Here is a 26,940-nt window from a genome sequence, read left to right on the forward strand (position 1 = left end):
TATTGCAGCTGAACAGGAGAAATGGCCCAGCCCCAGCCTCCAGAGCACCTTTGGGTATGAGCTGGGACGCAGTTGGGAGGATCAAGACCTATCTGCAGAGGGTGACCGTGCGATGTTCACTACACAACTACCTGAGGGTTTGACAGATAGTGAAGATCTGGTTTAGTTTTTCTTTCTGAAGAATCTCCTGTGACAGGCCACTAGGAAACAACTCCACTAAGGTCTCGGATGCCCAGTCCCCGTGGATAAGAAAACAAAAGCTACTGTGACATGACGTAGGGCTTGTGCCTCTTTATTTTCTTTTTACAGTTAATTCCACATGTAAAAGACTTCATAAAGCACTGTGGCTCTGGCTGTACCCCAAACGAGCTGCTGCGGATGGAGCTGGCTACTCTGGACAGACTCTGTATCGGGACGCCACTGCATCTCTGGACTATGGTAAGTAGGAGTTTGCGGAGTCCACCCTGGACTCACTGGTGCCTTTGGAACAGCCGTTCACACGCAGGACAGCGAAGCACGGGCGTGCACACGTCCTTGCACACGCACCACAGTGAGGTGACCCACAAGGCTCACGACACACGGAAGAGTGACAACGTATCTTCAGCCCAACACAGTTCCACCAGACTCCCACCTCCAAGGGACATTAAATTAACTTTACAAAGCTTTTTAGATGGCACTATTATGGTGAGTTTCTCTTTTAAATACACACTGCAAAAATATTTAGCTTTCCATTCTATGAATACTGTACATAAATAGCTGTCTGCTTTTGCTACACTTTACACACATTCACTTAGCTGTCTTTAATCACCTACACACAATCCTTATTGAGGCTTTAGACCATACTGATCTGGCACTTAAAAAAATATCATACATTAGTTTGTATTTGTTTTAGTTGGGGAATGATGGTCATCCTTAAGGATATGATTCTGTTAGTAAGGCAAAATTATGCAATATGGAAATGTCATGGGGTTTTGGTCTGTTACGAAGCATGAAGATTAAATCACTAAGGGCTGTTTCATTATGAAAACTGCCACTGTTGCCAACTTGCAGAGTTTCTGATGTCAAGCAGATGGATACAAGTAACTTCTCTGCTACCTTAATCTTGAGTATGTTTCTATTTTTTGGAATTGAAACATTGTCATCCAAGTACTTTAGGCTCAAAATGACCATGTCACAAAGCTGACTGTCTTTTCTCTCCAGAGTTGAAGCTCAGCTTGGACACAGAATTGGCATTAAGCCGCAAGCCCCTTGTGGAGCCATGGATAGGAATGAAAAGGGTTGAGCAACATCTGATGCTCCCTGATGGAAATTTAAATTGTTTGCACTTTTGGTCATCGATATACGAAAAGTATGGGGTTTTCTGTTCTAACATTAAAAACCATGGTCTCCAGTTCCATGCCCTGGTGGTCCTGAGCTGGCCCCGTGTGCTGGAGCTGCTGCCTCAGAGGAATCCTTCCCTCCACGTCGCATCCCTGACCAGGCAGCTGCAGCACTGGATGGCGGGCCACCAGCTGCTGCAGTTCAAGGGCTCCACACTGGCCTTGGTCATCATCACCTTAGAGTTGGAGAGGCTCATGCCCGACTGCTGTACTCCTACATCTGATCTGCTAAAGAAAGCACAGGTAGACATCAGCTTTGCCCCAGACCAGGCTCTGTGTTTTGCCCCTTTAGCTGATGCACACTGCCCCCAGAAGGGTACCCTTGGCCCTTGTGGGCTCCGGAGGATGTTCCGGCCATAACTCTGGGAAGAGGCTGCCTAAGGGCTAAGTTTCCACACCTGGCTGTGCTCTGTGGACCTGAGTACGGCACACACGTTCCCTCCACTGGACCAGAGGTGGTGGGTTTCTCTGACAGAGAAATTTTCTCTCAGTGGCAATCCTTGCAGCCAAGAGAAGTGCAGGGCAGGGACGTGTCCGGCTCAGGAAGAAGCAACCCTGAGCTTAATACCGGGCAGCAGAGATTCCAGACCCCTCGCCCTCTGTGTGTGAGGTGCCAGGTACTGGGGTACCATGAGGCCGGCACTGGGAGCGGGTGTGTCAGAACAGATAGGTTAGGATGGCAATGCGTAGTTAGACTAATGACAGCTTTACTAAGGCTGGAGAGGAATGTCCCTGAGATGGTAGGATTAATGCTCTTTAGTTGGGTGGTTGGACCTTTCCGCAGTCACTTCACGCCAACATTTTGGCACTCAACTGCCTGCTCCTCAGAATGTGAGATGCTTCTGCCTCCAGGATGGCCTCCAGGATGGCCACTTTGTATCAAACAGGTCAGTCTGGAGCAGAGCAGCCGCTGCAAGGAACTTGTCGAGCAGCAGCTGAGAAGTTTTCAGTCCTCCTCCTGGACAGAAAACAGCGTGTTTCACCTGCCAACCAGCCCTTCTGCCCCTACCCCTGGGCCTGGGAAGGCTCCTTGCTTAGACTCCCGTGAATTCTTTGGCTTTATGAATCCTGTAACAAGAATGGAAGAAGCGCCTGGAAGAACAATTGAGAAAAAGGTTCCTGAGTCCTTAGAAAATAAGGGGGTTGGGGGGCGGCAGGTTGGTAGAGGTCAGGGTGGTCTGATAGACCGTGATCCTGCCTTCCCTCTCCCCCCTGGGCCTGGAATCAGGGAGAATAAATGAATACTCAAACCGCCCCATGTTTTTCCTTCCTTCTCCAGCAAGCCTTAGCGTCGGCCCCTGAGAGCTGGAATATGAGGCCGGGAGGCGGTCCTTGCACAGGGCTGAAGGACCAGGGCTGGTTCTGACCGAACAGTCCTTGCTGCTCTACCCGCCGGAGCTGGCCAGATCCTTCCAGTTTCCCAGGCTTATCCCAGACATATGTGCAGTGCTTCTAGTCCCAGCTACCCTGTCTGCCACCCCAAACACGGGGCAGTCTCTCCAGACACGGTGACCCTGCCATGGCCATGACGTATGTCTTCCCTTCACAAGGACTGGATTATAAAGTGTGCTTTGTTGAATGTACAGTAACTCGAGCAGGCTTTAGGCATACTTTTCCTTTGTTACTCTTTAAGTAGTTTAGGTCATTAGTTTAGAGGAATTTTACACTAACGCATGGGTATCACAGGCTAATACCTGTGATGGGGGGGGTCATCGCTCTAGGAGCCTTTTGCTGGGATGAAGGTTCTGAGGTCGAGCCTGCTCCAACCACTGTACTGCCGGGAAGAGGAGGGGGTACTAGCGCGGCTCTGCAGCGAAGCCAGCATCTCTGTGACGCTGTGCTACTATAGAGCCACTGTGCTACTATAGAGCCGTTCTCCAAGCAGGGGAGTCCAGCTGACAAAGATACCAGCTGGAGCTGTGTAAACAGTGTTGGGGACGTGAGTGACTGAGCCACACATTCAAAGGTGGTTTGTGAAGTCTTTCCACCGTAAACGGTTTTTTTGTAAATATGCTAAGCCATGGGGTGGGGGTGGGGACAATCTGCTACTCGGTGCAGAGTGGTCAAGGGCCAGATACACTATAATTATGTCTCATAAAGTGAGTATACATCTCTACCTTTTCTTGAAACAAATTTGCTTGTTGGAGCTTTTGTAAAAAAATAAACTTTAATTGCTTCCAATCCTGTCTGAATCTCATTTTGCATTTATGGGATACTGTGCTTAGTTTGCTAGCATCTTGGAACACTCTTTCCTAGGTCCTATCAAGAATTGTTCTATAGTCCTATACCCATTTTTCAGATGGAGATGCTGAGGCCACACTGCTCATGGTCACAGCGTCCAGTGGAAGCCGTGACCACCCTCCGCTTCCTTCCTTCCAGCGTGGGCTGGCACTGCGGTGGCGGAAGCGCATCACGAGGGCCACACCAGCTCAGGCTGTCTCAGAGTCTGGGGCACGGCTGGGAGGCATCTGGGTCTCCACCTAGGTGGCTCTGGACATGAGCTGAGTCCCCAGAGCTGGCCCAATGCTCCGTCTCCTGGAGAACGCAGAGCTGGGAGCCCCACTGGGATATGAGACAACCGTGTTGCTTTGCCTTTTGATAAGTGACCTAACTCTCCTTTAGAGAAGCTAACTTCGTATTGCCGAAGTTCCACTTGTGAGCTCTAAAAAGTCCTGTGTGCTGTTCAGGCTTGGCTTGGTCCCTGGCCTCATCCTCCTCCCCTCTGAAATCCTCCTCTGACATTAGAGGCTCACATGCCACCTCAGCGCAGAGACGGGAATCACTGCTGTGGGAGAACATGACACCCCCGTCTCCTACGGTCCCTGCACGCAGCAGGGTGGCGACGGGTGCGGCCGCAGAACGTGGAGATGGGGAAGCTCGGAGGCCGCGGTGGGGGAAAGGCAGGTGGGCTGTGGGAGGCACAGGGGCGAGGGGCTCATGGGCCTTTCTTAAACTGGTCCGACAGCACCTCCCCCAAATGGGTGAGGGGTTGCACTGCCAGGTTCCCTCGACCAAGGAGGCCCTTCTCCCCGGCTTCTGGGAGTCTCTGTCCTTCAAAGCTCAGTGAAGACTCTGCCCCCCGGCCGCCTGCCCTCCCGTGGGCAGAGCTTCGTCAGGGATGTCTGCGTGCCAGCGTCCCTGCCAGCCTCCCTGCCAGCCTCCCTGCCAGCCTCTCCAGCCTCTGCCCCCGTCTGCTCATTTTGGTTTTCCCAGTCTACCTGGGACCCAACAGAGAAAGTTCCTCAACAAATAAACACATGTATTCAGTATCACTTCCTTTAACCACCAGTCTGTCCTTCCTCAGCCAGACCTCTGCCTATGCCCCGGGGCACCCCACCTCTGCAAAGCCACTTCAGGTCCCCCAGCCCCCACCGCTGACTGGACACTCTAACACTGTTCCCACTCTTCTCCCATCACTTCACTGGGATGCCAAGGAGCGGCGCCCGCTCAGGAATTAAGGGCACAGAGCACCAGCGTTCGGATCTCGGCTCCTCCAGTTACTTGCTGTGTGACCCTGGGTGATCACTTAAGGTCCCTACGCCTCGCCTATGAAATGGGGGATTTGGCACTAATCACGGGATTACGATGAGGATTAGAGGAGTTAACACGTGATGCAATTCAGAGAGATCCCGCCACCTCAGCATTCGAACGTCAGCTGTCCCACGTCAAGCCTCTGACAAGGTCGTCGGCTCCTCGAGGGCAGCGTGCGCCCGCTCTCCTGCCATGTGTCCAGCGCCCAGACACGTGGACCACAGGCTACACCTTCCCTGTCCTAACTGTGCCTGCGTCCTCCACCCCACGCTCATCCGAGAGCCTTTCTCAGATGGATAGAGGATCCCCTGTTAAAACGTAATTCCTGCAGACGTAGAGCAGCCTCCACCAAAGTTCACAGAAAACACAAGCCGTATTTTACCAGTTATAGCAGATTAATAGGCTCAGGAAACTTGTTAAATCAGAAAAGCTACTGCCCAAAAAAGACACCACAAAAACTCAAAATAAATGCAAAATTTAATGGGGAAAAAAAACGAGTACAAAGTGAATGGAAAGGAACAAAAACAGTCAATGAATGAAGGAGTAAATGAATTAACAAGTGAAGCAGTTTCAGAAAAGCACGTTAACGTAACAGACTAGCAAGCAGCACTTCCCAGGCCTTAGCCTGTAACATGCGCCCCACTTAACAAGGAGTCCACACGCAGACATACACGAACATACATGTAGTCAGCCCGCACAGCTACAAACCACCCGTGCCAGGTTCCCATAACCAGGGAGACCACATAGCCCAGGTTGCCTGGGACAGTCCTGGTTTACGTCTGCTGACCTGGCGTACTTGTTAATAACAACCCCTCTCTCTCTCAGAAGGCCCAGTTTGGACCCTAAACTATTCTCTTCTACCCCAAACCAACAGGGTTTATGAAAGACATGATAGATAGTAAATGCCAACACGATCCTACGTGACAACCGTAATAATGCAAACAGATGACAACGAGAAAAAAAAAAAAGGGATAAATTAGATCCTGAAGACACGGTCACATGCCACGAGGGGTAGCTTGTTAAATAATGGCAAGTTTTAAGATCACCTTGTGCACCAAGGATTGATTTGGTCTCAGCTAAAGATGACAAAACTCCAAACACGACAGCAGGGGACAGGAGCAGTGACTTGCTAAGAGCTGACGGGACCCGTGGAGGCAGCTCAGACCCCGAAAACCCACGTCTGTCGGGTCTCCCCGGAGATGCAGGAAGCCTTGGGCCCACAGGCAAGCCCCCAGCCACAGTTATGCCCCTCCTGTATGCCCAGGGCGGGCCCACGAACCAGACGCTGTCACCTCCTATATAACCACTGTCCCTGCTGGGTCACCAGGCCTCATCTTCAGAAAAACATGAGCCGAGAGAAGCCATCTTAAAGGTCGTACTTTGACCCGACTGAACACACATCTGACATCATGGCCCTAAAAATGGGCCCCTCGCAGGCCACCTCTGCCCTCCCGCGCTGGCTCCCGTTGCAGACGGTTCCCATGTGGATGGAAGCAGCACTTTTCAGTCACAACCCGAGGTGGATCTGCTGAAGCTCATGAAGCTTAATCTTCAGGGCCCCTCCAAGGCCTGCACCTAATTTTATTTTCGTGTGCTTTTTCTTACAGAAGTCTTCCTACGTACTCCAGCTTCCAGCCCCGCAAAATCCAGATCCCCCCTGGTCCTGGCACAGCGAGTGGAGAACGTTCACTCTGAGCATCTGCAGAGCCCGCTCCACGCCGGGCAGGCGGAGCGGCCCCCACGGGAACTGCCTCTTCCTGGCCGTGCCTCGGTGGACCCAGACAACGCGCCCCTCCCCCTCCCCGTGGAACATCTTTCCGGAAGGGCGGAGGAAGCCAGGACTTGGTCCCGGAAGTCAATAAAGCGGGCCAGGCAGGAAGGGGGAAGCGGCGATGGCTGGGGGGGACAGCAGGCACGGAACGCAAACCAGCAACTCAGCAGTGAGCGGGCGCGGCCTCCTGAGGCTTCTCGCCCGGCAGCGCCCGCGCCCAGCACCAAAGGATGTCCCTCCTGTCACCTATTCATTTCCATTTCCCCTTGTACCGGGCCCTGTCCTCAGCCTTGACACTCCCAGTGGCTTGGAAACCAGCAGGAGCACAGGAGAACCAACGCTGCTAGCACCTTCTTAAAATGCTGCCCTACGGAGCACAGCTGAAGGGAAAAGCTCCTTGTCTGCCAGTCCGTCCCTAAACTGTCCGTGCACATCAGACACCGTCATCTCTCCACCCTGTGACTCAGCCAGGAAAGAAGAAACAATGACCTTGGGGTAACAACCGTTTCCCTCTGAGCACTCTTTGCATTTAGAACACGCAGGATTGGGGCAGGGGTGGGTTGAACCGGAGTCAAACACTTAACACACACACACACACACACACACACACACACACACACACACACACACACACACACACACATACACGGAGTCGGTCCCCGCTCACGGGTAGCACCGCTGGCACAGAGACAATGGCTTGGGCTGCTGTTCCATTTACATTCACGGTAGACACACTGGACGTGGTCTTACTCGTGTTCCTCTTTCATCCGTAAAGAAATTCCAAACACTGTCATTACAGGAAGTTTATTGCCCACCTCTCCCTGTATATTATAGGGGTGCTTTCATACATAAGAAAGGTTTAGAGATATTTTTAGTTTTTAAAAACCGGAGAATCTGTGTTATTTATGAAAATAATGGGAGAGGATATTATTTGTCTTTACGCTGGTGCCAAAATAAAAATTTAGGAGTGTTTTAAAGTTATTATTAAAATTAAGCTCTAGGTTAGAAAAATTAAAACAAAGGGGAGTCGGGCGAATTTTGCGGCAGGTGTACCAGACCACGGGGCTGCGCCCGGGGCGCCCGGGGAGCTGCCGTCTCGACGCCGAACGGCCAGGCCCAGCGTTGGCCGGGCAAGGCCGGCCGGGCCTTCGCTAGAGCCGCACATGACTGCTCCGTCAAGGGATAGTGACACTGTAAATGGAAGACCAGCCACTGGCTCTGAAAAAAATAAACCTTGTCAGTTTTGGATTCCAGCATTCATGGCTTTTGCGTGTTTGCACAGAGGGGCGGCCCGGGTCGGGCCAAGCGAGGCTGTAAACACTGGAGTCTGTACCGGCTCCCAGGCCGTCCTCACACCGTGTTACGGGAGAAGGGTCACAGGGTGTAACTCAAGCAACTTAACACATGAAAGTCTAAAGTCCGCTCTTGACATGTAAGTCTGTGCGTGCATTAACTGAAAAATAAAAATAAAACAAACAAAACAAAACAGACACATTAAAAGATACGCAGACCAAATCAAACGGAAGCAAAAGACAGTAAGACGGACACTGGGAAGGAGCAGTCAGTTTGGCACTGCCTCGAGCAAAGCAGAGAACTCGCTTCCGTGTGTGGCGTCCCCGGCTGAGGGTCAAGATCTGATTGGGAGGTAATTTTGCAAAAATGGATTACAATCTGAAGACTAAGCATAATCGATCAAAACCATTTAAATAAACGGTCACAAAAAAACACGCCCCCCCCACCCCTCCCGACTCGCCCTGTCCCCTTGACCGGGGCAGGAGGGAGGGGTGCTCCTGGCCACCCCGCCCGGCCCACTCCGGGCCTCCGGAAGGCGGCACAGGAGGAGAGTTCTCGCTCCCAGAGGCCAAACTGACTGGAGCTTTCTGGCATGTCCAGCAAACAGAAAAGACCTGTCTTCCAGGCCCAGGCCTGGGGACAAACCAAGGAGCCCAGGCCACATGGGGAAAGCAGGGAGACCAGACATTAGGGACGAGCCCCTGCCTGCACCCCACCTCCCTGGCCTCACACCCTGACCCGGCCACAGGTCCTTGTCTTCCGTTTCTGAGTGGCTTCCCCGCAGCTTCTCTCCTAGAGGACCCTGCCTGCCTTTTCTTTCACAGGATGGCCTGGGCCACGCTGCCGGGAAGTAGGGCAAAGCCACCTTGGGTGCCAGCCCCTGGGTCACAGACCTCCGCCCACCTCCGCCCCCTGCCCCAGGAGAAACCAGATTTCTGAGCTGCCGGCTTGAAACCCACACAGGCTCCAACCCACGAAGCCTCCACGCCCACCACGCCAAGAGCTGGACACGGGGCCAGGGCCAGAAGCAAACGCCAGGCAGAGGGGAAAGTCACGTGGCTGAGGGAGCACGGGCTGGGGTCCTCCCTGGGGCCAGGCAGGGGCTCATCCGTCCCGGCACTGTCAGCAGCCAGGGAGGGGCCCCGGGTATCGTGACGGGGGAGATTACGCAGAGCAAGAGGGTTTGTCCCAAAGCAGAGGACAGACCTTAGGAAGGAGAGTTGGCATCCAGCTCCTACATGCCTAGCTCTGCGTCCCTCGCCACCCCAGGCTCCCCCAGGGAGAAGCCCTTTAATTGTCTTTTCCTCAGCAGGCGTCTGTGCTCTGTGCAAGTTCTGTGCGCTGGGAGACGTGTGCCTGAGCCTGTGTGCTGGGGCATGGGGGAGACTGAGGCAGCGTGTGTGCACGTGTGTGTGTGTGTGCATGTGCTGCTTGTGCGTGTCAGGAAATGCAACATTGGGGGTGGAAGGGGGGCAGTGCTAATGCCAGAAGCAGCACCCCAGGGCCACAGCCGCCAGGCTCCACTGCCACCAGGGAAGGAGGCGCCTGGGCACAAACATCCCCAAACATTCCAGGAGGAAACAGACCCCGAGAACGAGGGCCAGGATGGGTACAGCTGCCGAGTTCCCGCGCTGGCAAGAGAAAGTCGGCACCTGATACCAGGGCAGGGAGATGCAGAGATGGACGAGACCCCGACGGTGTGAGCTGGCAGGGGACCATGCATGGCAGGGAGAGGGGGGTCCCCAGGAGCCAGGACACCTGTACCCCAGCTACGGGTGTGGAAACAGGCGGAAGAACGCGACTCAGAGCTGCCCCCACCTGGCCACTAGGCTGACTGCACTCCTGGTGCTGGGAAAAGCCTCCTGGCCTCCCCCGCAGACCCCGCAGAGCCCCTGCAGGGAGACACTGTCCCCCTTCAGTCCCACGTGCCCTTTAAGACAACTGTGCACTGATCCAAGTGTCTGGGGGGGTCAGTGCAGCTGGGCCTGAGTCCCTCCTGCCAGTGACACGGGGCCACACCCACGACTTCAGAGACTCAGGAGGGACGTGCCAGGGACGTCCAGGCAGAAACCGCAGGAGCTTCTGGAATCCGGCTGGAAATGCTGATATTCCCAGGCCGTGTCCCTCTCCTGCCCTGAGGACCTTCCCCGAGACCCTACAGCTCCCCCCCACCCCCAGCCTGTGTGGCAGCAGGGGGGCTGCGGGGGCTGCAGGAGAGCAAATGCCAGTGAGAACCCGGCACCCGTGACGGCAGGGGTGGGGGACAGAGGGGAGGGGGGAGAAGGCAGGACAGAGCGTGATCCGGACTGCGGGATGTCAGGTCACTAGTGAGAGAGAGAGACAGGTGAGCAAGAAGGAGGTGGCACAGCGGCGCAGGTGAGAAAGAGCAAAGCGGGAAATGAGCAAGGGAGCAAGGGACAGGGAGGAGGAGGAGCAGGAATGAGGGCAGGCGCACGGGGCCCGCAGCAGGAGAGAGCGCAGGGGACAGCAGCCGTGCCCGCCACCTACTTCTTCTTGTCCTTGTCCTTCCTCAGGGGCTGCTGCGAGGTGGCGTGCAGGGCCTGTGCCTGCAGGGCCTCCACGGCGGCCTTCCTGCGGTTGAAGGCGTTGGTCTCCTCCTCCAGCTCCCGCCGCTTCTCCTCCACCTTGCGCTTCTCCTCCTGGTGGAGCCGCTTCAGGTGCTCAAACTTCTCGTGGAGCTGGGAGCAGAGCGGGGCGTCAGCCCGAGCAGGGGCTGCACCCGGCCGCCCTGCCCGCCTTCCTCCTGCTCACCCCGGCCCCAGGCCCAGCACCCACCTCCCGCTCCTTCTCCTTCAGCTCCAGCTCCGTCTCCTTCACTTTGTTGACAAACATCTGCCTCATCTCCTCCTCCTTCCTCTGCAGCTCACTCAGGAACTCCTTCCTCTTGGCCTCGTACGTCTCCTGCAGGCTGCGGAGGGGCAGGAAAGCAGGGGTGGGGTTACGGAGGGAGGGCGGGCAGAGCCAGGGGGGCAGAGCCACGCGGCACTAGGCCGCTGGGGGCCCAGCAGCCTCCGCCCGGCTCCCAAGACCCCAGGGCACAGATGCCAGTCTGGCTGTGACGGTGACGACGGGCTCGCTCCCTGCTTGGGCTGTCACCTGAAGGGCTGGCTGTCACCGTCGCTGTCCTGGAAGCCCATCTCCTCCAACTTGCAGCGCCGGTAGAGCTCGTAGTGCCGGCTGTGCGTCTGCTCGCGCAGGTCCTCCATGTTCACCCGGATCAGCATCTCCCGCAGCTTCACGAAGTCGCAGTGGTTCTCGTTCTCCACTGAGGGCAGAGGCCACGCGGGGGGTCGGCAGCACCCAGGTGGGCAGGGGGGGACAGTGCAGGGGACAGCAGTCAGGCCGCTACAGGCCGACTCCGCAGAGCCAGGGCAGGGACCCGGGGGACACGTGCGACAGCAGCAGGGCGGGACGGGGACGGGCCCTCCCGGCCACACTCACCCTGCACCACTCCCCAGGGGTACTGCCGCGCTCGGACCAGCTTGTTGCCCACCTTCACCTCCTCGGTGCTGCCCACCACGGCGAAGGGCAGGTGTGCCTGGAAAGGGGCCCAAGCGAGCCGAGCGTGAGCTGGCGCGGCTGACAGAGATGCCCTCACCGCCCCGGCCCAGGGAGGAGCTGCCGGGCTGAACAGAGGCCCCAGGGCCGGATGCTCACTTCCCAGCTCTCTTCCGGAGAAATGTTCTAGAACTCCAAACGGGAGGGGGCTGAACCCTCAAGCCCCTCCCTGGTGCTCCCGACTCTCTGGGCTGTTCCTTCAGCCCTCGGGCTCTCCAGCGGCTGTCAGAGCTCGCTGGACGGACCTGCGGGCCTGGCTCCCTCCCAGGTGCCCAAACCCTGGCCTCAGGCCTGCCCACGCCTGCAGGTTTCAGGTTCCTACCCTGAGTCTGGATCTTGTGACACTCAAACCTGGGGGGACCCCTGGCACAAACCCAATGGCAGATTCCTCCTGTCCCTGCCCACAAGACCCAGGCCCAGCCGGCTCCAAACGCCCAGCCCTGTCCTGGAGAAGCTACGACCGGCATTCTGGGGAGCGAGTCCCCTGGGGCTGTCTGAGCTCTGTGTGGCCCCGGAGCCCAACGCTCACGTTCATCACGGCGTTAATCTCGGCCACGGCCTCGTCATCTGTGGGAAACTGGTAGATCTGGACGCCGTTGCTGACCAGCTCGCCCATGATCTTGATCTTGAACTTGTGGAGCTCGCTCTTGGAGATGGTGTCAGCCTTGGCAATGATGGGGATGATGTTCACCTGCCCAGGTCAGGGGTGGGGACAGCGGGTTGGCCGGCTGTTTCGAGCAGTGGCTCCCTGACTGTGGACAGCCACGCCCAGGCCACGTCCCTGGGCAGCGGGGCAGGAAGCCAGAGAGAGGAAGCTACTCCCGTGGGCAGGCCTGACCCAGACCCAGCCACCTGTGGCCATTCTAACGGGTTACAGCAATTGGCTGCAGTGTTTCTTGCTGCCCTGGCTCCCCAAAGCCACCATCCAGGCCCAAGCTGGCCCCAGCGGCATACCCAGCTTTGACCCAGACGCTCTGAAGCTCCTAACTGGCCTGGGCCTGGCACGGCGGGGGGAGGGGCTGAGCGCCCCACAGGCAGGACGACCTGTCGGCCACAGTGGCCACAGGAAGATCTCAGAGTCTCCCCGGCCAAGGGGATCCCGTTTTTCACAACAAAAACTCACACCTGAGCTGCAGAGGGCAGGGCCATGAGCGCCTACCCACTCCTCATTCACATCCCAGTTCTGGGGCTTAGCCCCCCTCTCCCTGGTGGGCTCAGAAGGAACCAAGGAAAACCCGTGTCGGGGAGGAAAAGGGAGGTGAAGGCAGGAACTAGAGTTAGGAATGGAGGGAGAGAAGTGAGCAGAGGCTGAGATGGGAAGGGGATGCCTGGGGAAGGGGTCCCAGGGAGGTGGAGAGAGCAGGCTGGGAATGAAGACGGATTCAGCCGGAAGGAGGGGGCTCAGGGCCAGACCCGGGGCACGGGGCGCCGGAGGAGGAGCCCAGAGCAGTGGGGGTCCCTGGGGCAGCAGGGACAGACGCAAGACAGACACTGCGAGGCCCAGGCCAGGGGGCTGTCTGTAAGCCCCCACCAGTCCCGGGGACCACGGAGGGTCGTCCCACCGCAGCCTCGTCCGTCCCAGTGGGAGACACGGAACAAGGAGGGGCTGGGGGGACACACCTTGCTGTCCAGTTTCTTCATAGTCACCAGATCCAGGGACTTGAGGGAGTGGCCCGTGGGCGTGATGAAGTAGAGGCAGGCGTGGATCCTCGTGTCGTGGTAGTCGAAGAGCGAGCGGCGGATCTTCAGCTCCTCCTGCAGGTAGTTCTCAAACTGCGCGTCGATGTAGTCAACTATGGGCCTGTAACTACAGACGGCTCCGTCACCCAGGAGGCAGGCGGCGGAGCCAGGCCACCCACGGGCCTCCTCCCCGGGGACAAACAGCTTCTCCAGGGGACCCGTCTGGGCACATGTCGGGGGCCGCCTCTCCTGAGCCTCCGAGGAGTCACTGGTCAATTAGCTGCCACCAGGCCTCAGCGGTCGCCCCAGAGGCCTCCCTGGGCCCCTGGAGTGAGGGGCTCGGCTACTCGTAGCGGGCGGTGGGGAGTGAGGGGCTCGGGCAGAGTTTTAGAGCCGTGGTCAAGGCGGCTGAAATGGGGGGAGCCGGCTGGGGCCGCCCTTCCCGCCTCTTGCCTCTCATCCTTGTTGATCTGGTCCCCGAAGCCCACAGCGTCCACGATGGTCAGCTTGAGCTGCACGTTGCTCTCCTGGAGGTCGTAGGTCTGGGGCCGCAGCCGCACGCAGGCCTCGTGGTGACTGGCTTCCTCGGCCTCGAAGGTCGTGTTGAAGAGCGTGTTCATCAGAGTGGATTTGCCGATGCCGGTCTCCCCTGGGGATTGGGGACAGGAGTGGGAGGAGTGGGCATCGAAGGCTGGAACCAGGCTGCCCCTGGCTGGTGGCGAGGCCAGGCGGGGCCAGGCACCCACAGCCCCACGGGAGAGAGGGGGGCAGGCCCCACACCCGTCCCTCGCTGTCCTCATCCCCAGGAGCTCTCCCTTCCTCAGTGGCCTCAGAAATACCATGTGGAAGAAAGAGCCTAAAAGGTGGACCTGGACACAAGGCACAGCCCTGTGGGACGTGTGACCCGTTTCCTGGGGAACTGGGGCAGAAGCGGAGTGGGCAGCTACGTCGGCCCCACTGGCCTCCGTGGGACCCGGCCCCCTAACACACAGCCTGCTCTGCCCACCCCACCCAGCCCAGGACGGCCACGGGGCAGCAGGGCCAGCGTCTGAGGCCACCAGGGGCTCAGTCCATGTGCCCCGGGCAGCTCCAGCTCCACGTGACTTTCACTGGCTGGCGGGGGCGGGGGGCTCTGGACAGGCTGCCCCCCAGGGGGCACGAGCAGAGGGTCTGGCAGAGCACTTTGGGCCCCCCGGGAGTCCCAGGCCTTGAGGTGCAGGAGCCTCCCAGAGCCCCCGCCTGGGCTGTGCTGGTTCCGACGGGTGCTGGAGCACCCACTAGGTGACACTGCGAGGGGTGCACAGGCCTGTTTGCCATAGTGTCCTTGACACACAGTAGGGACAAGTGAATGAGCAAATGGTTTTTAAGCAAACAAATGGATAAATGAATCTAAATCTCTGTGATAAACAACCACAGTTTACAAAGCGCTTTCATGAGCCCAATCGCTATTTACGCTGCATGACAACTGTCAGGTCCCAGCTCCCAATCTGTCTTCCACTCTGGCACAGACACCAACCAGACCCCCGTCCTGACTCCCCGAAACCCTACCCTACAGCTCTCTAGGAGCCCAGGGCAAGGACATCCCGTCTCCCAGGTGGTTCCATCCAGCCTCGCCCGAGGCCACCGCGGCCAGGCCGTGACACTCACCCACGCAGAGGATGTTGAAGCTGAAGCCCTGAGTGACCGACTTGCTGACCAGCTGGTCGGGGAGGCTGTCGAAGCCCACATGGCCGCCCAGCGAGAGGCTCCGTGGCTCCGGCTCTGCGCTCTGCGGAGACAGGAATCGGGCCAGGCGCTCAGCCTCCGGGGTGAAAGGCCAAGCTGGGGGAGGCTGAGCCTGAGTTAAGCCAGCCCTGCCCCCCGACGGGATTCTCAGCAAATCTCAGGACGTGCCTTGAGCACCCCAGAGCCCTGACTCCCGGACTCCAGAGCCCAGTGACCCTCAGGGCCCCAGAGTCCCACCTTGGAAAAGGCCTTTCGCCCTGGGAAAAGGCTCTGCGCTACCTGGGATGGGCAGGGATGCCTGGGGCTCTACCCCTCCTGGCTCAGGTGGCCCCAGGGCCCAGGAAGAGAGCTTGTTCCTGCAGCCAGCTCTGAGGATGGGGTGATGCTGCTGCACCCCCCGGGCCTCCCAGACCCTCCTGCTGAAGCAGGATTCAAGCGGACGCAGGTCCGGCCCGACCCCTCACCTCCGTCAGAGAGGTCTTCCTGACCAGGCTGGGCTCATGGCCCTCCACGGTCACACCCGCTCCTCACGCAACCAAGCGAGGAAGTCACGGATACAGAAGCCGGCCCTCACGCAGACGGCCCACCGCGGGGGCTCAGGGGCAGTCTCTGAAGGGACGGTGATGTGACTCTCTGAGGCTTCCTCCCTCCTGCCTCAGTGGTATTCTCTGGAGACCCCTGGGTTCCTGCTCCTGCCCCGCTCCTACTCCCAGCCCACCCCAGCCCCGGCTGTTTGGACAGAGGGTTCTGGGTGAGGATGTGGGGGCCTGGCCCTCGCAGAGAGATGGCAGCAGGCCCCACGTGAGCCGGGGCCACTGGAGTCGGCCCACGGCACCACAGCACGAAAACACGAGGACCCAAAGCAGACGGCCACTGCCGGGCTCCAATCTGTGTGAACGGTTCCCCGGCTTCCCTGGGGATGGGGCAGAGTGTTCCCAGGCCCCGGACAGCTCCACGCTGGGCAGAAACAGGCCTGGGCCCCCCTCCCCCTGCCCTGACCGTCAGCTAGGAAGAGGAAGGACGGGAGAGGCAGGAGTTCAGAGCGTCACCTGCCACATGCCCACGGCTCCAGAAGGGAGGACGCAGGCGCAGCTGAGACAGCCTGAGCTGCTCATCGGGGCCGTGGTGGCCCTTGTGCAGGGGCAGACACAGGCCGGGGGCTCAGGACGGGACAGAGGCCCTGGCTCCTGCCCTGCAGACGGCCTCCTCGGCCCCGGAGCCGAGCGCCTGACGTCTGCAGCCGTAGGCAGCACACCGCCTCGGCCTGACCCTCCAGCCACTCCTCCCTCCGACCGGAGCCCTCCGGCACTTCAGCCCTCCGGCACCGCGGCCGGGATCGGTGACTCTGAAGTGCACGTGCAGGCAGCCTCCTGGGCGGCTGCACCAGCCCCACAAACACGTCAGGGTTACCCCTAACCCTGTTCTCCTCGGGGAGCCCTGTGCTACAGCCAACCTTTTCTCCCCGTCACCTGTCCCCAGGGCACCTCGTCCCAGTCTCTCCACTCAGGCCCAGGTCCCTTCAGGGCTGCAAACATAACCCGACAACGGGGCCCCAGAGGCAGCTCTCTCACCCACGTCAGGAACAGGAAACAGAGCCTAGGACGCCTCGGTCCAAAGCCCTTGGCGTGGGGCCCCAGGCCTTCTTCAGGCTCAGCCCCAGCCCAGCTGGTGACGCCGAATGCACTTTTCTTTTTTTTTTTTTGAGACAGAGTCTCACTTTGTTGCCCGGGCTAGAGTGAGTGCCGTGGCATCAGCCTAGCTCACAGCAACCTCAGACTCCTGGGCTTAAGCGATCCTACTGCCTCAGCCTCCCGAGTAGCTGGGACTACAGGCATGAGCCACCATGCCCGGCTAATTTTTTTTGTATATATATTTTTAGTTGGCCAGATAATTTCTTTCTATTTTTAGTAGAGACGGGGTCTCGCTCTTGCTCAGGCTGGTCTCGAACTCCTGACCTTGAGCGATCCACCCGCCTCGGCCTCCCAGAGCTAGGATTACAGGCGTGAGCCACCGCGCCCGGCCCGAATGCACTTTTCAAACTCTGGGCCTTGCCTGGGCTCTAGAGCTCACCTCCCTCCTCCCTGACACCTGCTCTCACCTGACCACTGGGTACGCACATTCCAGACCCCTCGCCTGGCAGGGATCCCACTTCCTTGTACTATTGGTTATCCTATTTTTATACATCCTGTTTCTCCACCTATTCCATAAGCTTCTCGAAGTTGACTGGGGGAGGTCAGGTTTGCCGTTCTCCCCCCGCTCCGTGGCCATGCCCAGCGCGCTGGACGCCACCAGAACGTACAAGTCACTGGACATTGTCCTTGAAGCCGTGGCACCCGCGTGGGCCGCCGTACACGGGGCTTCGCTGTTCTGTCTCCTTCCCACCTGCTCACAGCGTCTGAGGATCGAATGGAGGACAGAACAGTCAGTCTTGAGCTTTTTTCTTTTCAGGCGAGACTGAAAATCTCCAAAATTTAAGGCGTGCTGTGCTTGCAGGAAGGCTGTGTGTTTATTCATGCTCTTCTTCCAAGGGTGACACAATCAGGATGCAATCCAACATCCTGCAGCCTGCCACCAAAACCCACCGAGTCAGCTGCGTCTGGAAACCACACACACGCACAGTCACACTCACACACACGCACACTCACACACGCACACGCACACTCACAGACACACACAGTCACACACACACAGACACACACACTCACACAGTCACACAGTCACACAGTCACACACACGCACACACTCAGACACAGTCACACACACACACGCACACACTCAGACACACACAGTCACACACACACACACTCACACAGTCACACACACGCACACACTCACAGACACACACAGTCACACACACACACACACACGCACACTCACAGACACACACAGTCACACACACACACTCACACAGTCACACAGTCACACAGTCACACACATGCACACACACACTCACACAGTCACACACACACTCAGACACAGTCACACACACACACGCACACACTCACAGTCACTCACACACACACACACAGTCACACACACTCAGACACAGTCACACACAGTCACACACACTCAGACACAGTCACACACACTCTGCCGTGAGTACTTACTGAGAAACAGAGGCTATCCCGTTCCTCAGTTTCCCCACTTTCTCATAGTTCCAGCCACCAGAGGCTAGGAACAGCACCGGGGGTCTCACAGAAGCCTACCTATCCACACTCAGCAACTCACACAGCTCAGCTCTCTCGGGGGAAGTGCGGGGAGTTCAGGGAGGTCGTCACCCCCAAGCTGTACCTGGAGTGCAGCCATCATTCCAGGGGCTGCAGACCCCGGGCCATGTCTGCTCAGGAGCAGCAGGGACCAGTGGGTGTCAGCTTACGGGGCACGTGACACACACATACACACGCAGAACGGCTACTGGCCCCGAGGGAGATGGTGCTGTTTTCCCTGGTCTCAGGAGGCTGATCTGACCTCCCACCTCCACTGAGGGGTGACGCTCATTAGTGCATACACTTGGCATCAACAACATGTGATCTAAGCTGCACTGCCTGCCCCGGGTCCTGCCCCCGCCGCCTACTAGGCCGAGTGGGCCCACAGCCGGGGAGGAGCCGGCAGTCTCCAAGCATCTCCCACACGACCCAGCTACCACGATGCAGAAATAACGTCAGCAGTTTGCCACAGCTCCGACGATCCGACGCCCGACCGTGGGCGTAGGAACAGGCAAGTGGCCCAGGTGTGACCATTGGGGGAGCGAGCCTGAGGCTTAAGTCCCTCACAGAGGACGACAGAGCCAAGGACGTCACAGAGCAGAGAGAGCAAGCCAGTGTCTGCCCAACACCTGGGCTTTCCCTTTGCCCCCGGCCATACCCCCTTCACTGCCTAAGCCAGTCGAGTGGAGGCATCTGTCACTTGCAACTCGAAGCGTCCTGACTGCCACAGTCCTCACAGTGACACTGTCTGGCTGCAGAGAAACAGGGAGGAAGCCAGGAGAGCCAGCAGAGGGCAGGACGAGGGCAGGACGGTGTGGACGGTAAAACGTCTCAGGGCTGACAACCAAGGGGAGGAACGCACGTCACAGATGAGGACCACCGTGTGCAAATGAAGCCCAGGAGGTCACACGGTCTCTTAGTTCTTTCCCACCGTGGGGGGCAGATGTCACGATTACCCCCATTTCACACAGAAGCTGGGGCTCCAGGCCAGGCAGAGCAGGGATGTGACGGCCAAGCCCAAACCACTCTGCTGCATTACCCCCCTATTCGCAGCAGGCGGCCGACCCCCCCTCGCCCCACCTGCACCCTGGACACCCTGCTGTGTGCCAGGCATCGGGACAGCCGAAGGGGTGAGGGCACCACAGCCTCGACCTCAGGGGCTCAGGTCAAACACAGATGCCTACAGAACAATGACAACATTTATCAAGTGCTCGCTGGGTGCAACTCTAATTCAATCTCATCCAGTCCACCCACCGGCCCTGCGGTGTAGGCGGTGATAGGATTTCCACCGTACAGATGACACAACCGAGGCAGCAAAAGGTCCTATAACCTGCCCAAGACCACGCTGCCCAGGAAAGCGAAGCCAGGATGTGGGTGGAGATGGCAGGACCTCGAAACCCACACTTCTGGCCATGTGGCTCTGCTGCATGCTGGACGCAAGGCAGTCGCTGGTGCAGCCGAGCAGTGGGCACGGCGGGAGAGGTGGGCACGGCAGGAGAGGTGGGCATGGCAGGAGGTGGGCACGGTGGGAGGTGGGCACGGCGGGAGAGGTGGGCACGGCAGGAGGTGGGCACGGCGGGAGGGTGGGCATGGCAGGAGGTGGGCACGGTGGGAGAGGTGGGCACGGCGGGAGGTGGGCACGGCGGGAGAGGTGGGCACGGTGGGAGGTGGGCACGGCGGGAGGGTGGGCACGGCGGGGATGGCAGAGCCCGCGCTCCGCTCAGTCCACGGCGGCTGCAGCTCCGCAACTCCCAGCTGTGGGAATGAAGCAGGGCGAGCGTTGCTAAATCTTTCAATTTTTCAAGAAAATCCAGAAATCCAGATTTTTATGCGAAATCCTCCAGTTTTCAAAGGTTGACAATCCATACACACTGAGAATGCCATGAGGGCCCGACACAGCAGGTCGGGGGCTGGTCTGGGCCAAAGGCCTGGCAGTGCAGCCAGGCCTGGCAGAAGAGTGGGCGGGAGGGACGAGCCCGGTCTCCATTCTTGGGTCACCGAGGCCCACGGGACACTGTGCCACGGTGAGGAGCCTTCAGGCCGACAACTCAACTTGGAGGCTGGTGGGAGGGGGATGCTACAGCCTCCGGCCCTGTCCACACACCCAGCTCCCGGGGGGCTCACCCAGGGGGCTCTAAATGTCTTAAAGCCCCAGAACAGAGAGAGGGTTGGCAGCTCTAAGCTCTGCTCGCACAGTGAGAAACTCCGTGGGGCCACTATCCCGTCTCTAATCACTAACAAGCTCTCGGCTCCTGAGCCAGGCCCCAGGCTTCTGTGTCATCGTTTCTCTGGCACATCAAAGACAACAACCAAAATAATAACTGCTCCGGCCGCTGCGTGCCTCCGTGCCTGGCCGTCCAGAACAGAACAGAGAACAGCACTTTGTTACGCGGCCCAGCGGATAACTAGGACGCCCTTTTCCCGATCGGGAAGCGCGCGCTCTGAGCCTTCGAAACAGCCCTGGCCACTGGCCCCTTTTACCAAGAAGCAAGGTGGGATCTGGGCAGACCGTGTCTCGCCGGCTGCCCACACACGGAACACAGGCTTTTTATCCAGAAGGAACTGGGATCTGCTGAGTGTCCTAACCGACAGAGCCAGGAAAGCTGCGGGTGAATCAACAGCCCTGAGATCAAACCTCTCAAACCAGACCGGCTGCTGGGGTGGGAGCAGAGGCAGCCCCACCACGGGGGAGAGCAGCTTCCTGACCTCAGGTCTTCCATGGAGTTCTCTGGTGGCCTGGACTTCGGACACGCTTCCCCGCCTGGGTCCCCTGCCTAGCACCCACCCACCGGAGCACTCGGCCAGGCACACAGGAGCCCCACTCCCCAAGACAGCTCCAGCTCTGGGCTGGCCCTACTAAGTCACCGAGCAATGAACCCAGGAGTCACTGCGCCACCGGGAGCCTTCTCCACCCGTGTTCCTGGCACAAAGCACCCCACCCCCAGCTCCAGACACTCCCAGCAGCGTGGCCTGAAATAGCCGGAGCAGAGGCCGCGGGCCAGAAGCCATGGTCCTAAGCACAACTGTCCTTGAGCCCAGGAGGAATCCTAGGAATTTTCCCAGGAAAGGCTTAGGCTCTGGTCCCAGGATTCCATAGCAAGTCTCTAAGCCCAGGTCAGAGGTTACGGGAAACAACCACAGGGACACATGTGGGAGGGTGGGGGTGGGGATGCTGCCACCCTGGTCCCGGGAGGAAGAACACCAGCAGGATGCACCTGAGGACACCTGGGAACCGAGCGTCTCTCCTACGGCGGCAACAGAAAACTTGGGAGAAGACTCAAGCAGGATCGACCCTCATGATGCCAGCAAGACAGTCCCAGTGAGGCTGCAGTGGGGCCGCCGGTCACCCTCACAAGGCCAGTCCTGCCCCATCCCGCCCTGGGAAGAGACGGAACCTTTGGCAGCAAAACTCTCCCCAGGAGCCCGAGGCCACCCTTCGCCTGACCCCAGCACCCCGTTCTCTCTGCCCCCCTGTCCCGCCAAGAGGCACTCTCTTCCTCTCCTGCACGCGGACAGCCAGGCTGCAGCGTATTAATTTGAGACGGTTTGTTTCACACTTGTCTTGTCAAAATCCCATTTCCCGGCAGCTCAGAGTCAGTCGCTGGTTGTGGGCCACACTCACCGCCCTCGCCCCCAGGCCCAGGACGCAGACACCTTCGTGGCTTTGCTGCACTGCCTGAGAGGAAGTGGTCCAGCCCGCCACAGAGCAGACGGGGTGGGCGCTCAGGGCCACAGAAGGTACTGGAACCCCCGGTGCTCTTGTTTCCTCACTTGGCTCGGGGACTCCACAGCAGCCACCACTGCCCCGCTACAGGGAAGCCACGGGTGGTCTGGACGTCACCGGAAGGAGGAGGCAGCCTCCGCTGCACAGCCAGCGAGACCCCAGCCTGGGAAGGCGGACGTGGGCAGAAAGGCGCCCCTGCCTCCCTCCCCGCCAGGATGGATGCGGGCGCCGGGAGGGGCGGAGGAAAGCACGGCACCTGGCAGAGGCCCACAGGGCCCCGCTGGCCTTCCCACGCCAGCACCAGGCAGGCTGTCAGGCTCACACCCCGGCCCCACAGCCAGGTCTGGCGAGGGGACCTGGGTCCAACCCCAGCCCCGGCCCAGCAGGCCCCTCAGAGAACAGCCAGCCACTGGGATCTGAAACGGGGCCTTATTCCCTCCACCCAGGTTCTGCCCCTCTCACGTGGCCACTAGGATGGGGGGCGAGAACCACGTGAGGCCACGTGTTCTGAGAGAACATCTCACTTGCCCCAAGAACACCAAGGGCAACTGCGGGAGCCAAGATGCCCCTTGCCCTGTCCTCCCCTGCCCGCTCCCTGCCACAGTTCCCTACGCGGGCTCTGACGACACAGAGAGAGCCACAGGGAGCCAGCAGAGAGGGCCCAGCTCTGCCACGCGGGCACGCCAACCTTGGGGGTGGCCCTTTCCCAGGCAGATGTGTCTCCCGCCTGCCTGCGCAGCTCCACGTCTGGTTGCCTGGCACGGCCTGTGCCTTGGGGGCCGTGCCTGCGGGTCCCGAGACCCCGGCTGGCAGCACAGAGCCCGGAGGCTGCGGAGGCTGCAAGGGACTCGGCCTGGTTGGCCCACAGGCCCTCTGCTCTCTCATCCTGCAGCCGCTGGCTTCTGGTGGCTGGACTCGAGCCACAGAGAGACAGTCATGGCGGTTACAGCCCCAAATGACACCTCCACCCAGCCTACCCTCGGGCTCCGATCTCAGAGGACTTCACCCCTCCATCATCTCCAGGGGTACTCGGGTGCCGGGGTTGGGGTCTCGGGCCCACCCTTTACTGGCCAATGACCAAAGTCTGCATTCTCACCCGACCTCAGCCTGCTGCCATCAAGATAATGGCACAAAACAGCCGGTGACCTCCCTGCCGCCCAAAGCTTTTGACAAGAGTCACCCTGGGTTCCCAGCCACCATCCGTTCTCCCTCTGCCTTGGCACTGTGACCAGCCTCCTTCTTGCCACCTTCTCTGTTCCCATCCTGGTCGGTCCCTTATCGTGTGCTTCCCGGGGTCACCAGTGCCTTCCCTCCAGCCCCACAGCTCTGACCCATTCCAGTCACAATCCTGAGCCGACCTTCCTGCTCAGCCACCAGGACAGGACACGAGGCCCATGAGGGAGGGAGGGCAAGGCAGACCCACCTCCCGGGACAAGGGGGCAGAGCTGCGTCCTTGCAGGGGTGCTCACGTGGGACCCTCAACACCACCAGGCAGTGAGAGCGGCACAGGCGTCCCTTGCTCCGCTCTTGTTCCTCCGGCAGACGGGCTCGGCAAGGAGGCTGCTGGCCATTTTCACAGGACAGGGAGACACCACACCACTCTGTGACAGAGGCCACCAGCCCCACTTAGGTGGCAGGGCCGCCTCCCACGTCCCTTCCCACCAGGTCTTGCTTCAGGGGGGAAGAGGCACTCCCTGGGTCGCCTGCTCTGGGGAAGTGTCAAGATTACAAGGGTGACAACGGAAGTGGCAGGTGGTGCTGGGGATGAAGCAGACGGGGGTGAGACTGGCTGGGAAGACGGCCAGCGTGAGCCGCACGTTTCTTCCCTCGCCTCCTCCAGCTTCGCTTTCCCGGGCCCTGGAGGATCCTCACCATGGAGCCTGACCTGCCCCCCAGGGACTGTGACAAGGGAAACACAGGAGCTCGCCCTCGGGGCAGGAAGGGACGAGCTCCAGGGTCAGAGCCCCAGGAAAGAGAGGCAAAGCGAGAGTGGACGGGAAGTCTGGCTGCCCAAGGGGGGCAAAAGGCAACAGACTCCCCAGAGGTTCTGTCTCACACGTGCACAGACAGGAGACACTGATCTTGACCCCGTGGCTGAAACAGGGTTGAGCAGGACCCAGTCGGGATGTCACGGCCGCCGATCCCGGAGCTGGCAAGATGCCTTAGCACGTTTCCAACATGCCACGGACTGCAATTGACCATCCATGAATTCTTCAATCGGTATGGCTGGGCCCGTTTTACAGCAAGATAAAGGAAGAAACGATTTTCCCAAGACAACAAGCCAAGAGGGGAGAATTGAGTCCAGACTCCTAAATTCAGGCCAAGCTTCACCCAAGGTCTCCACCCAAATGCAAAACCCTAAGTCCTCCCAAGAGGCTGACAGCCCGAAGCGTGGAGGGTGTGGAGACTCTGGCTCAACCCGGTACAGCAACCAAGTCCCTGAGCTCAGGCTCTACACCCTCCCTGAGTCAGTCCCTTCTCTGTGCCTCGGCCCACCATGGGGGTAACACCCCAACTCCTCCCAGAACCGGTCCAAGAGCAAACTTGAGGAGGTACAGGGAGACGTCCAGCCCACAGCCGGGCAGGGCAGGTCTCTCCACCAACCCCTGGAGGTACAGTGACGCCAGTCCCTACAGAGAGTGCCGTGTAACAGGCAAACACGCTCTCCGCTGCCTTCCCACACAGAGGGCTCGTCTTCATGTCCGTGTGGACACTAGGTATCATGGATTATTTACTGTGTCCTTACCACATGCCAGACACAGCTCTCAGTACCTCACCTGGATTCTCTCATTGAATCCTCAAAATAACGCTGTGAAGGAGGTAGCTATTTTTATCCCATTATACAGATGAGAACATGAAGGGTTAAACAACTTGCCAAGGTCACGTGGCCAGCAAGCAGCATCTAGGCTTTCCATCAGGCTGTCTGATTCTGGTTAGTCTACATACCACTCCCACCTGCAAGATCAACTGCTAGAGCAACCTCTGGCCACAGACAAGACCCAGACATAACTTTCCGGTCAGCCGGGCACGGAAAACGCACAGAGACACTCAAGCACACACAGGTCTCCTGGCCTCCAGCTAACCAGCAGGTCTGTCAGGATTCAGGTGCTGCCCACCTTGGGGACATAAATTCCAGTTGACAGCACAGGGGTGACGTGAATCTCTGAGTGGCTCAACCTCTGAATCTGCTCCTCCTGTATGTAAACTTCCTTAACTGACGCACAGCCCCCCCTTCCCAATGGGAATACAACACCCTAGAGTCTAGAAATTACGAAACCAAGAGCGCTTGCTTTAATTATGCATATTTCCAAAGTAGACCAACAATGTATTTCCAGATTAAAGGGAAAATTTACATATATAAATTCAGATGACAGTATTTATAGCATTAATTACGTAAGACCTCGCTGCCTTATTTAGCCCCAGAACCAAGTCGTTATCGTCCACATATCCAGAATTCCCCCCTCCTCCCGACAGCCTGGGCCTGCTCCCCTCCTCCCCTGCTCTCTCCTCCCCCTTCCAGCCGCCCAGGGCCTCACATGCTGGCAAGAGGACACAGCTTCCCTCACTGTCACAGCCTCCAGACACACCCAGATCCAGCCTCAGACACCAGGGGACGTGCAGACACAACCCCAAAAGGCCTCCCTCCCAGGGTGAATTATGAAAACCTTTAGTAAGTTGGCAGGCTCAGGTCCAGAGAGACCCCTGCAGGGACCACCGGGACGTCACCCCTGCAGGAGGCGGACCCGGACCGGGCCCCCAACAAACGCCCACAGGGCTGAGTCTGGGCTCGCTCCGGTTCCCGGGAATGGCTGCCGCAGCCGCGACCGCTGAGGCCCGACCGGCCGGGGTCGCACCGGATCGCGCGGAGCGGGGCGGGGGGAGCAGGGCAGCGAGGAAAAGCAGGGCCAGGGTCTTCGGGACTCAAGTCTGCAGCTGCCCTGAGCTGGGGGGGGCTCCCTCGGACCCCCAGGGCTTCATCCTCGCGGCGGCACCCATCGACACACCTGCGCGGCCAGGAATCTCCCCGGCGGTGCGGAAACAAACGCCCCGGGCGGTGGGGTCGGGAGCATCCGGATCCTCCCCTGCGGCTCCCGGGGCCCCGTCTGTCTTCGCACCTGCCCGGAGCCGAGCGGGTCTTTGCTCCTTCCCGCGAACGGGGTCTGCCCTGTCTGCGCCCGCGGGGGCGACCCCGGCCGGCCGCCCCGCAAGGCGCCCCGTGCGACGCCGCGGTCCCCCCGCCGCGAGCGCGGCCGACGGCCGGCCCCAGTGTCCCGACCCCGCTGTCCCGGCCCCGCCGTCCCGGCCCCGGTGTCCCCGCTGTCCCCGCTGTCCCGGCCCCGGGCGGCGTCGAGGCCCGCGCGCCCCCGGCCACGGCAGGGCGGCCCCCACCCCGCGCCCCGGGCCTCACCGAGACGCGTTCCAGGTCCGCGGCCGCCATGGCGAGCTCCGCATCGGGCGCGCGGGCCGGGCGAGCGCGGGGCCGGAGCGGCCGGGCGGCTGCGGGGCGCGCTCCGCGCGGCGGCTGCGGCTGAATGGATCCAAAATGGCCACTTCCTGGAAACGCCCCTCGGCCGCGGCGGCGGGAGAAGCCGCGGAGCCGCCCCCGCCCCCGCCCGCGGGACCGGTCCCCCGCCCGGCCCGGCCCAGAGCGCAGCCGAGCCCGCCGCGCGGACGGCGGGGTCCCTGCGGCGCGGGGGACGCCGGCTGCGCGGGCTGCCGGGACTTGTAGTCCGCGAGCGGGGGGCGGGCGGCGGTGTCGGGGGACCCGCCGCGTGTCCCCGGGAGCCGGGGGCCGAGCTGGCGGGGGTGTCCCGGGGCGCGGTGGGGAGACGCGGGCGCTGGGGGCGCCTCGGGGGACGTCCCCACCGGCTGCCTTCGCCCGCGGGGCCCGCAAACGCGCCGGGACCCCCGGCCGGAGTGTGCGTGAGCAGCGGGCGGCCCGTCGGGTCTGGGCGAGGCCGCCTCGGCCTGGTCACGCGGCGCCGCGGGCCCCACCTGATGCTCCCGCCGGAGCCGGGGCGGGAACCGGGCGGGACCCGCGCGTCCGGCCAG

The 26,940-nt window shown here is 59.8% G+C and overlaps 1 protein-coding gene across 3 annotated transcripts; it reads right to left on the reverse strand.

Moving 5' to 3' along the window:
* Positions 1-276: 276 nt before the first annotated feature.
* Positions 277-26,562, reverse strand: SEPTIN8 (septin 8). Of its 3 annotated transcripts, none has more exons than XM_045550760.1 (10): positions 26,297-26,562; positions 14,881-15,001; positions 13,687-13,882; positions 13,174-13,360; positions 12,083-12,244; positions 11,437-11,533; positions 11,092-11,260; positions 10,771-10,903; positions 10,483-10,673; positions 277-1,607 (listed from the first exon to the last, which is right to left on the reverse strand). In XM_045550760.1, the coding sequence occupies exons 1-10, from the start codon at positions 26,324-26,326 to the stop codon at positions 1,442-1,444; spliced, it is 1,452 nt and encodes a 483-aa protein (XP_045406716.1). In that variant the 5' UTR covers positions 26,327-26,562; the 3' UTR covers positions 277-1,441. The 3 variants fall into 3 exon arrangements, with proteins under 3 accessions (XP_045406716.1, XP_045406717.1, XP_045406718.1); XM_045550761.1 differs by having other exon boundaries at positions 13,174-13,354; positions 26,297-26,549; XM_045550762.1 differs by lacking the exon at positions 277-1,607 and adding an exon at positions 5,370-8,134 and having other exon boundaries at positions 26,297-26,384.
* Between the last annotated feature and the right edge of the window lie 378 nt (positions 26,563-26,940).

Source organism: Lemur catta, chromosome 5 (genome assembly GCF_020740605.2).
Source record: "Lemur catta isolate mLemCat1 chromosome 5, mLemCat1.pri, whole genome shotgun sequence".
Classification (NCBI taxonomy): domain Eukaryota; kingdom Metazoa; phylum Chordata; class Mammalia; order Primates; family Lemuridae; genus Lemur; species Lemur catta.

Excerpts from the sequence above, each read along its gene's own strand:
- SEPTIN8 (XM_045550760.1), bottom strand. The coding sequence starts at position 26,326 with ATGGCGGCCGCGGACCTGGAACGCGTCTCG. Across the intron at positions 11,534-12,082 it reads AGATTAACGCCGTGATGAAC|GCACACCTGCCCTTCGCCGT; the intron begins GTGAGCGTTGGG and ends GCCCCTTTCCAG. Across the intron at positions 1,608-10,482 it reads AAGGACAAGGACAAGAAGAA|CAGATCAGATGTAGGAGTAC; the intron begins GTAGGTGGCGGG and ends TGCTTTCTTTAG.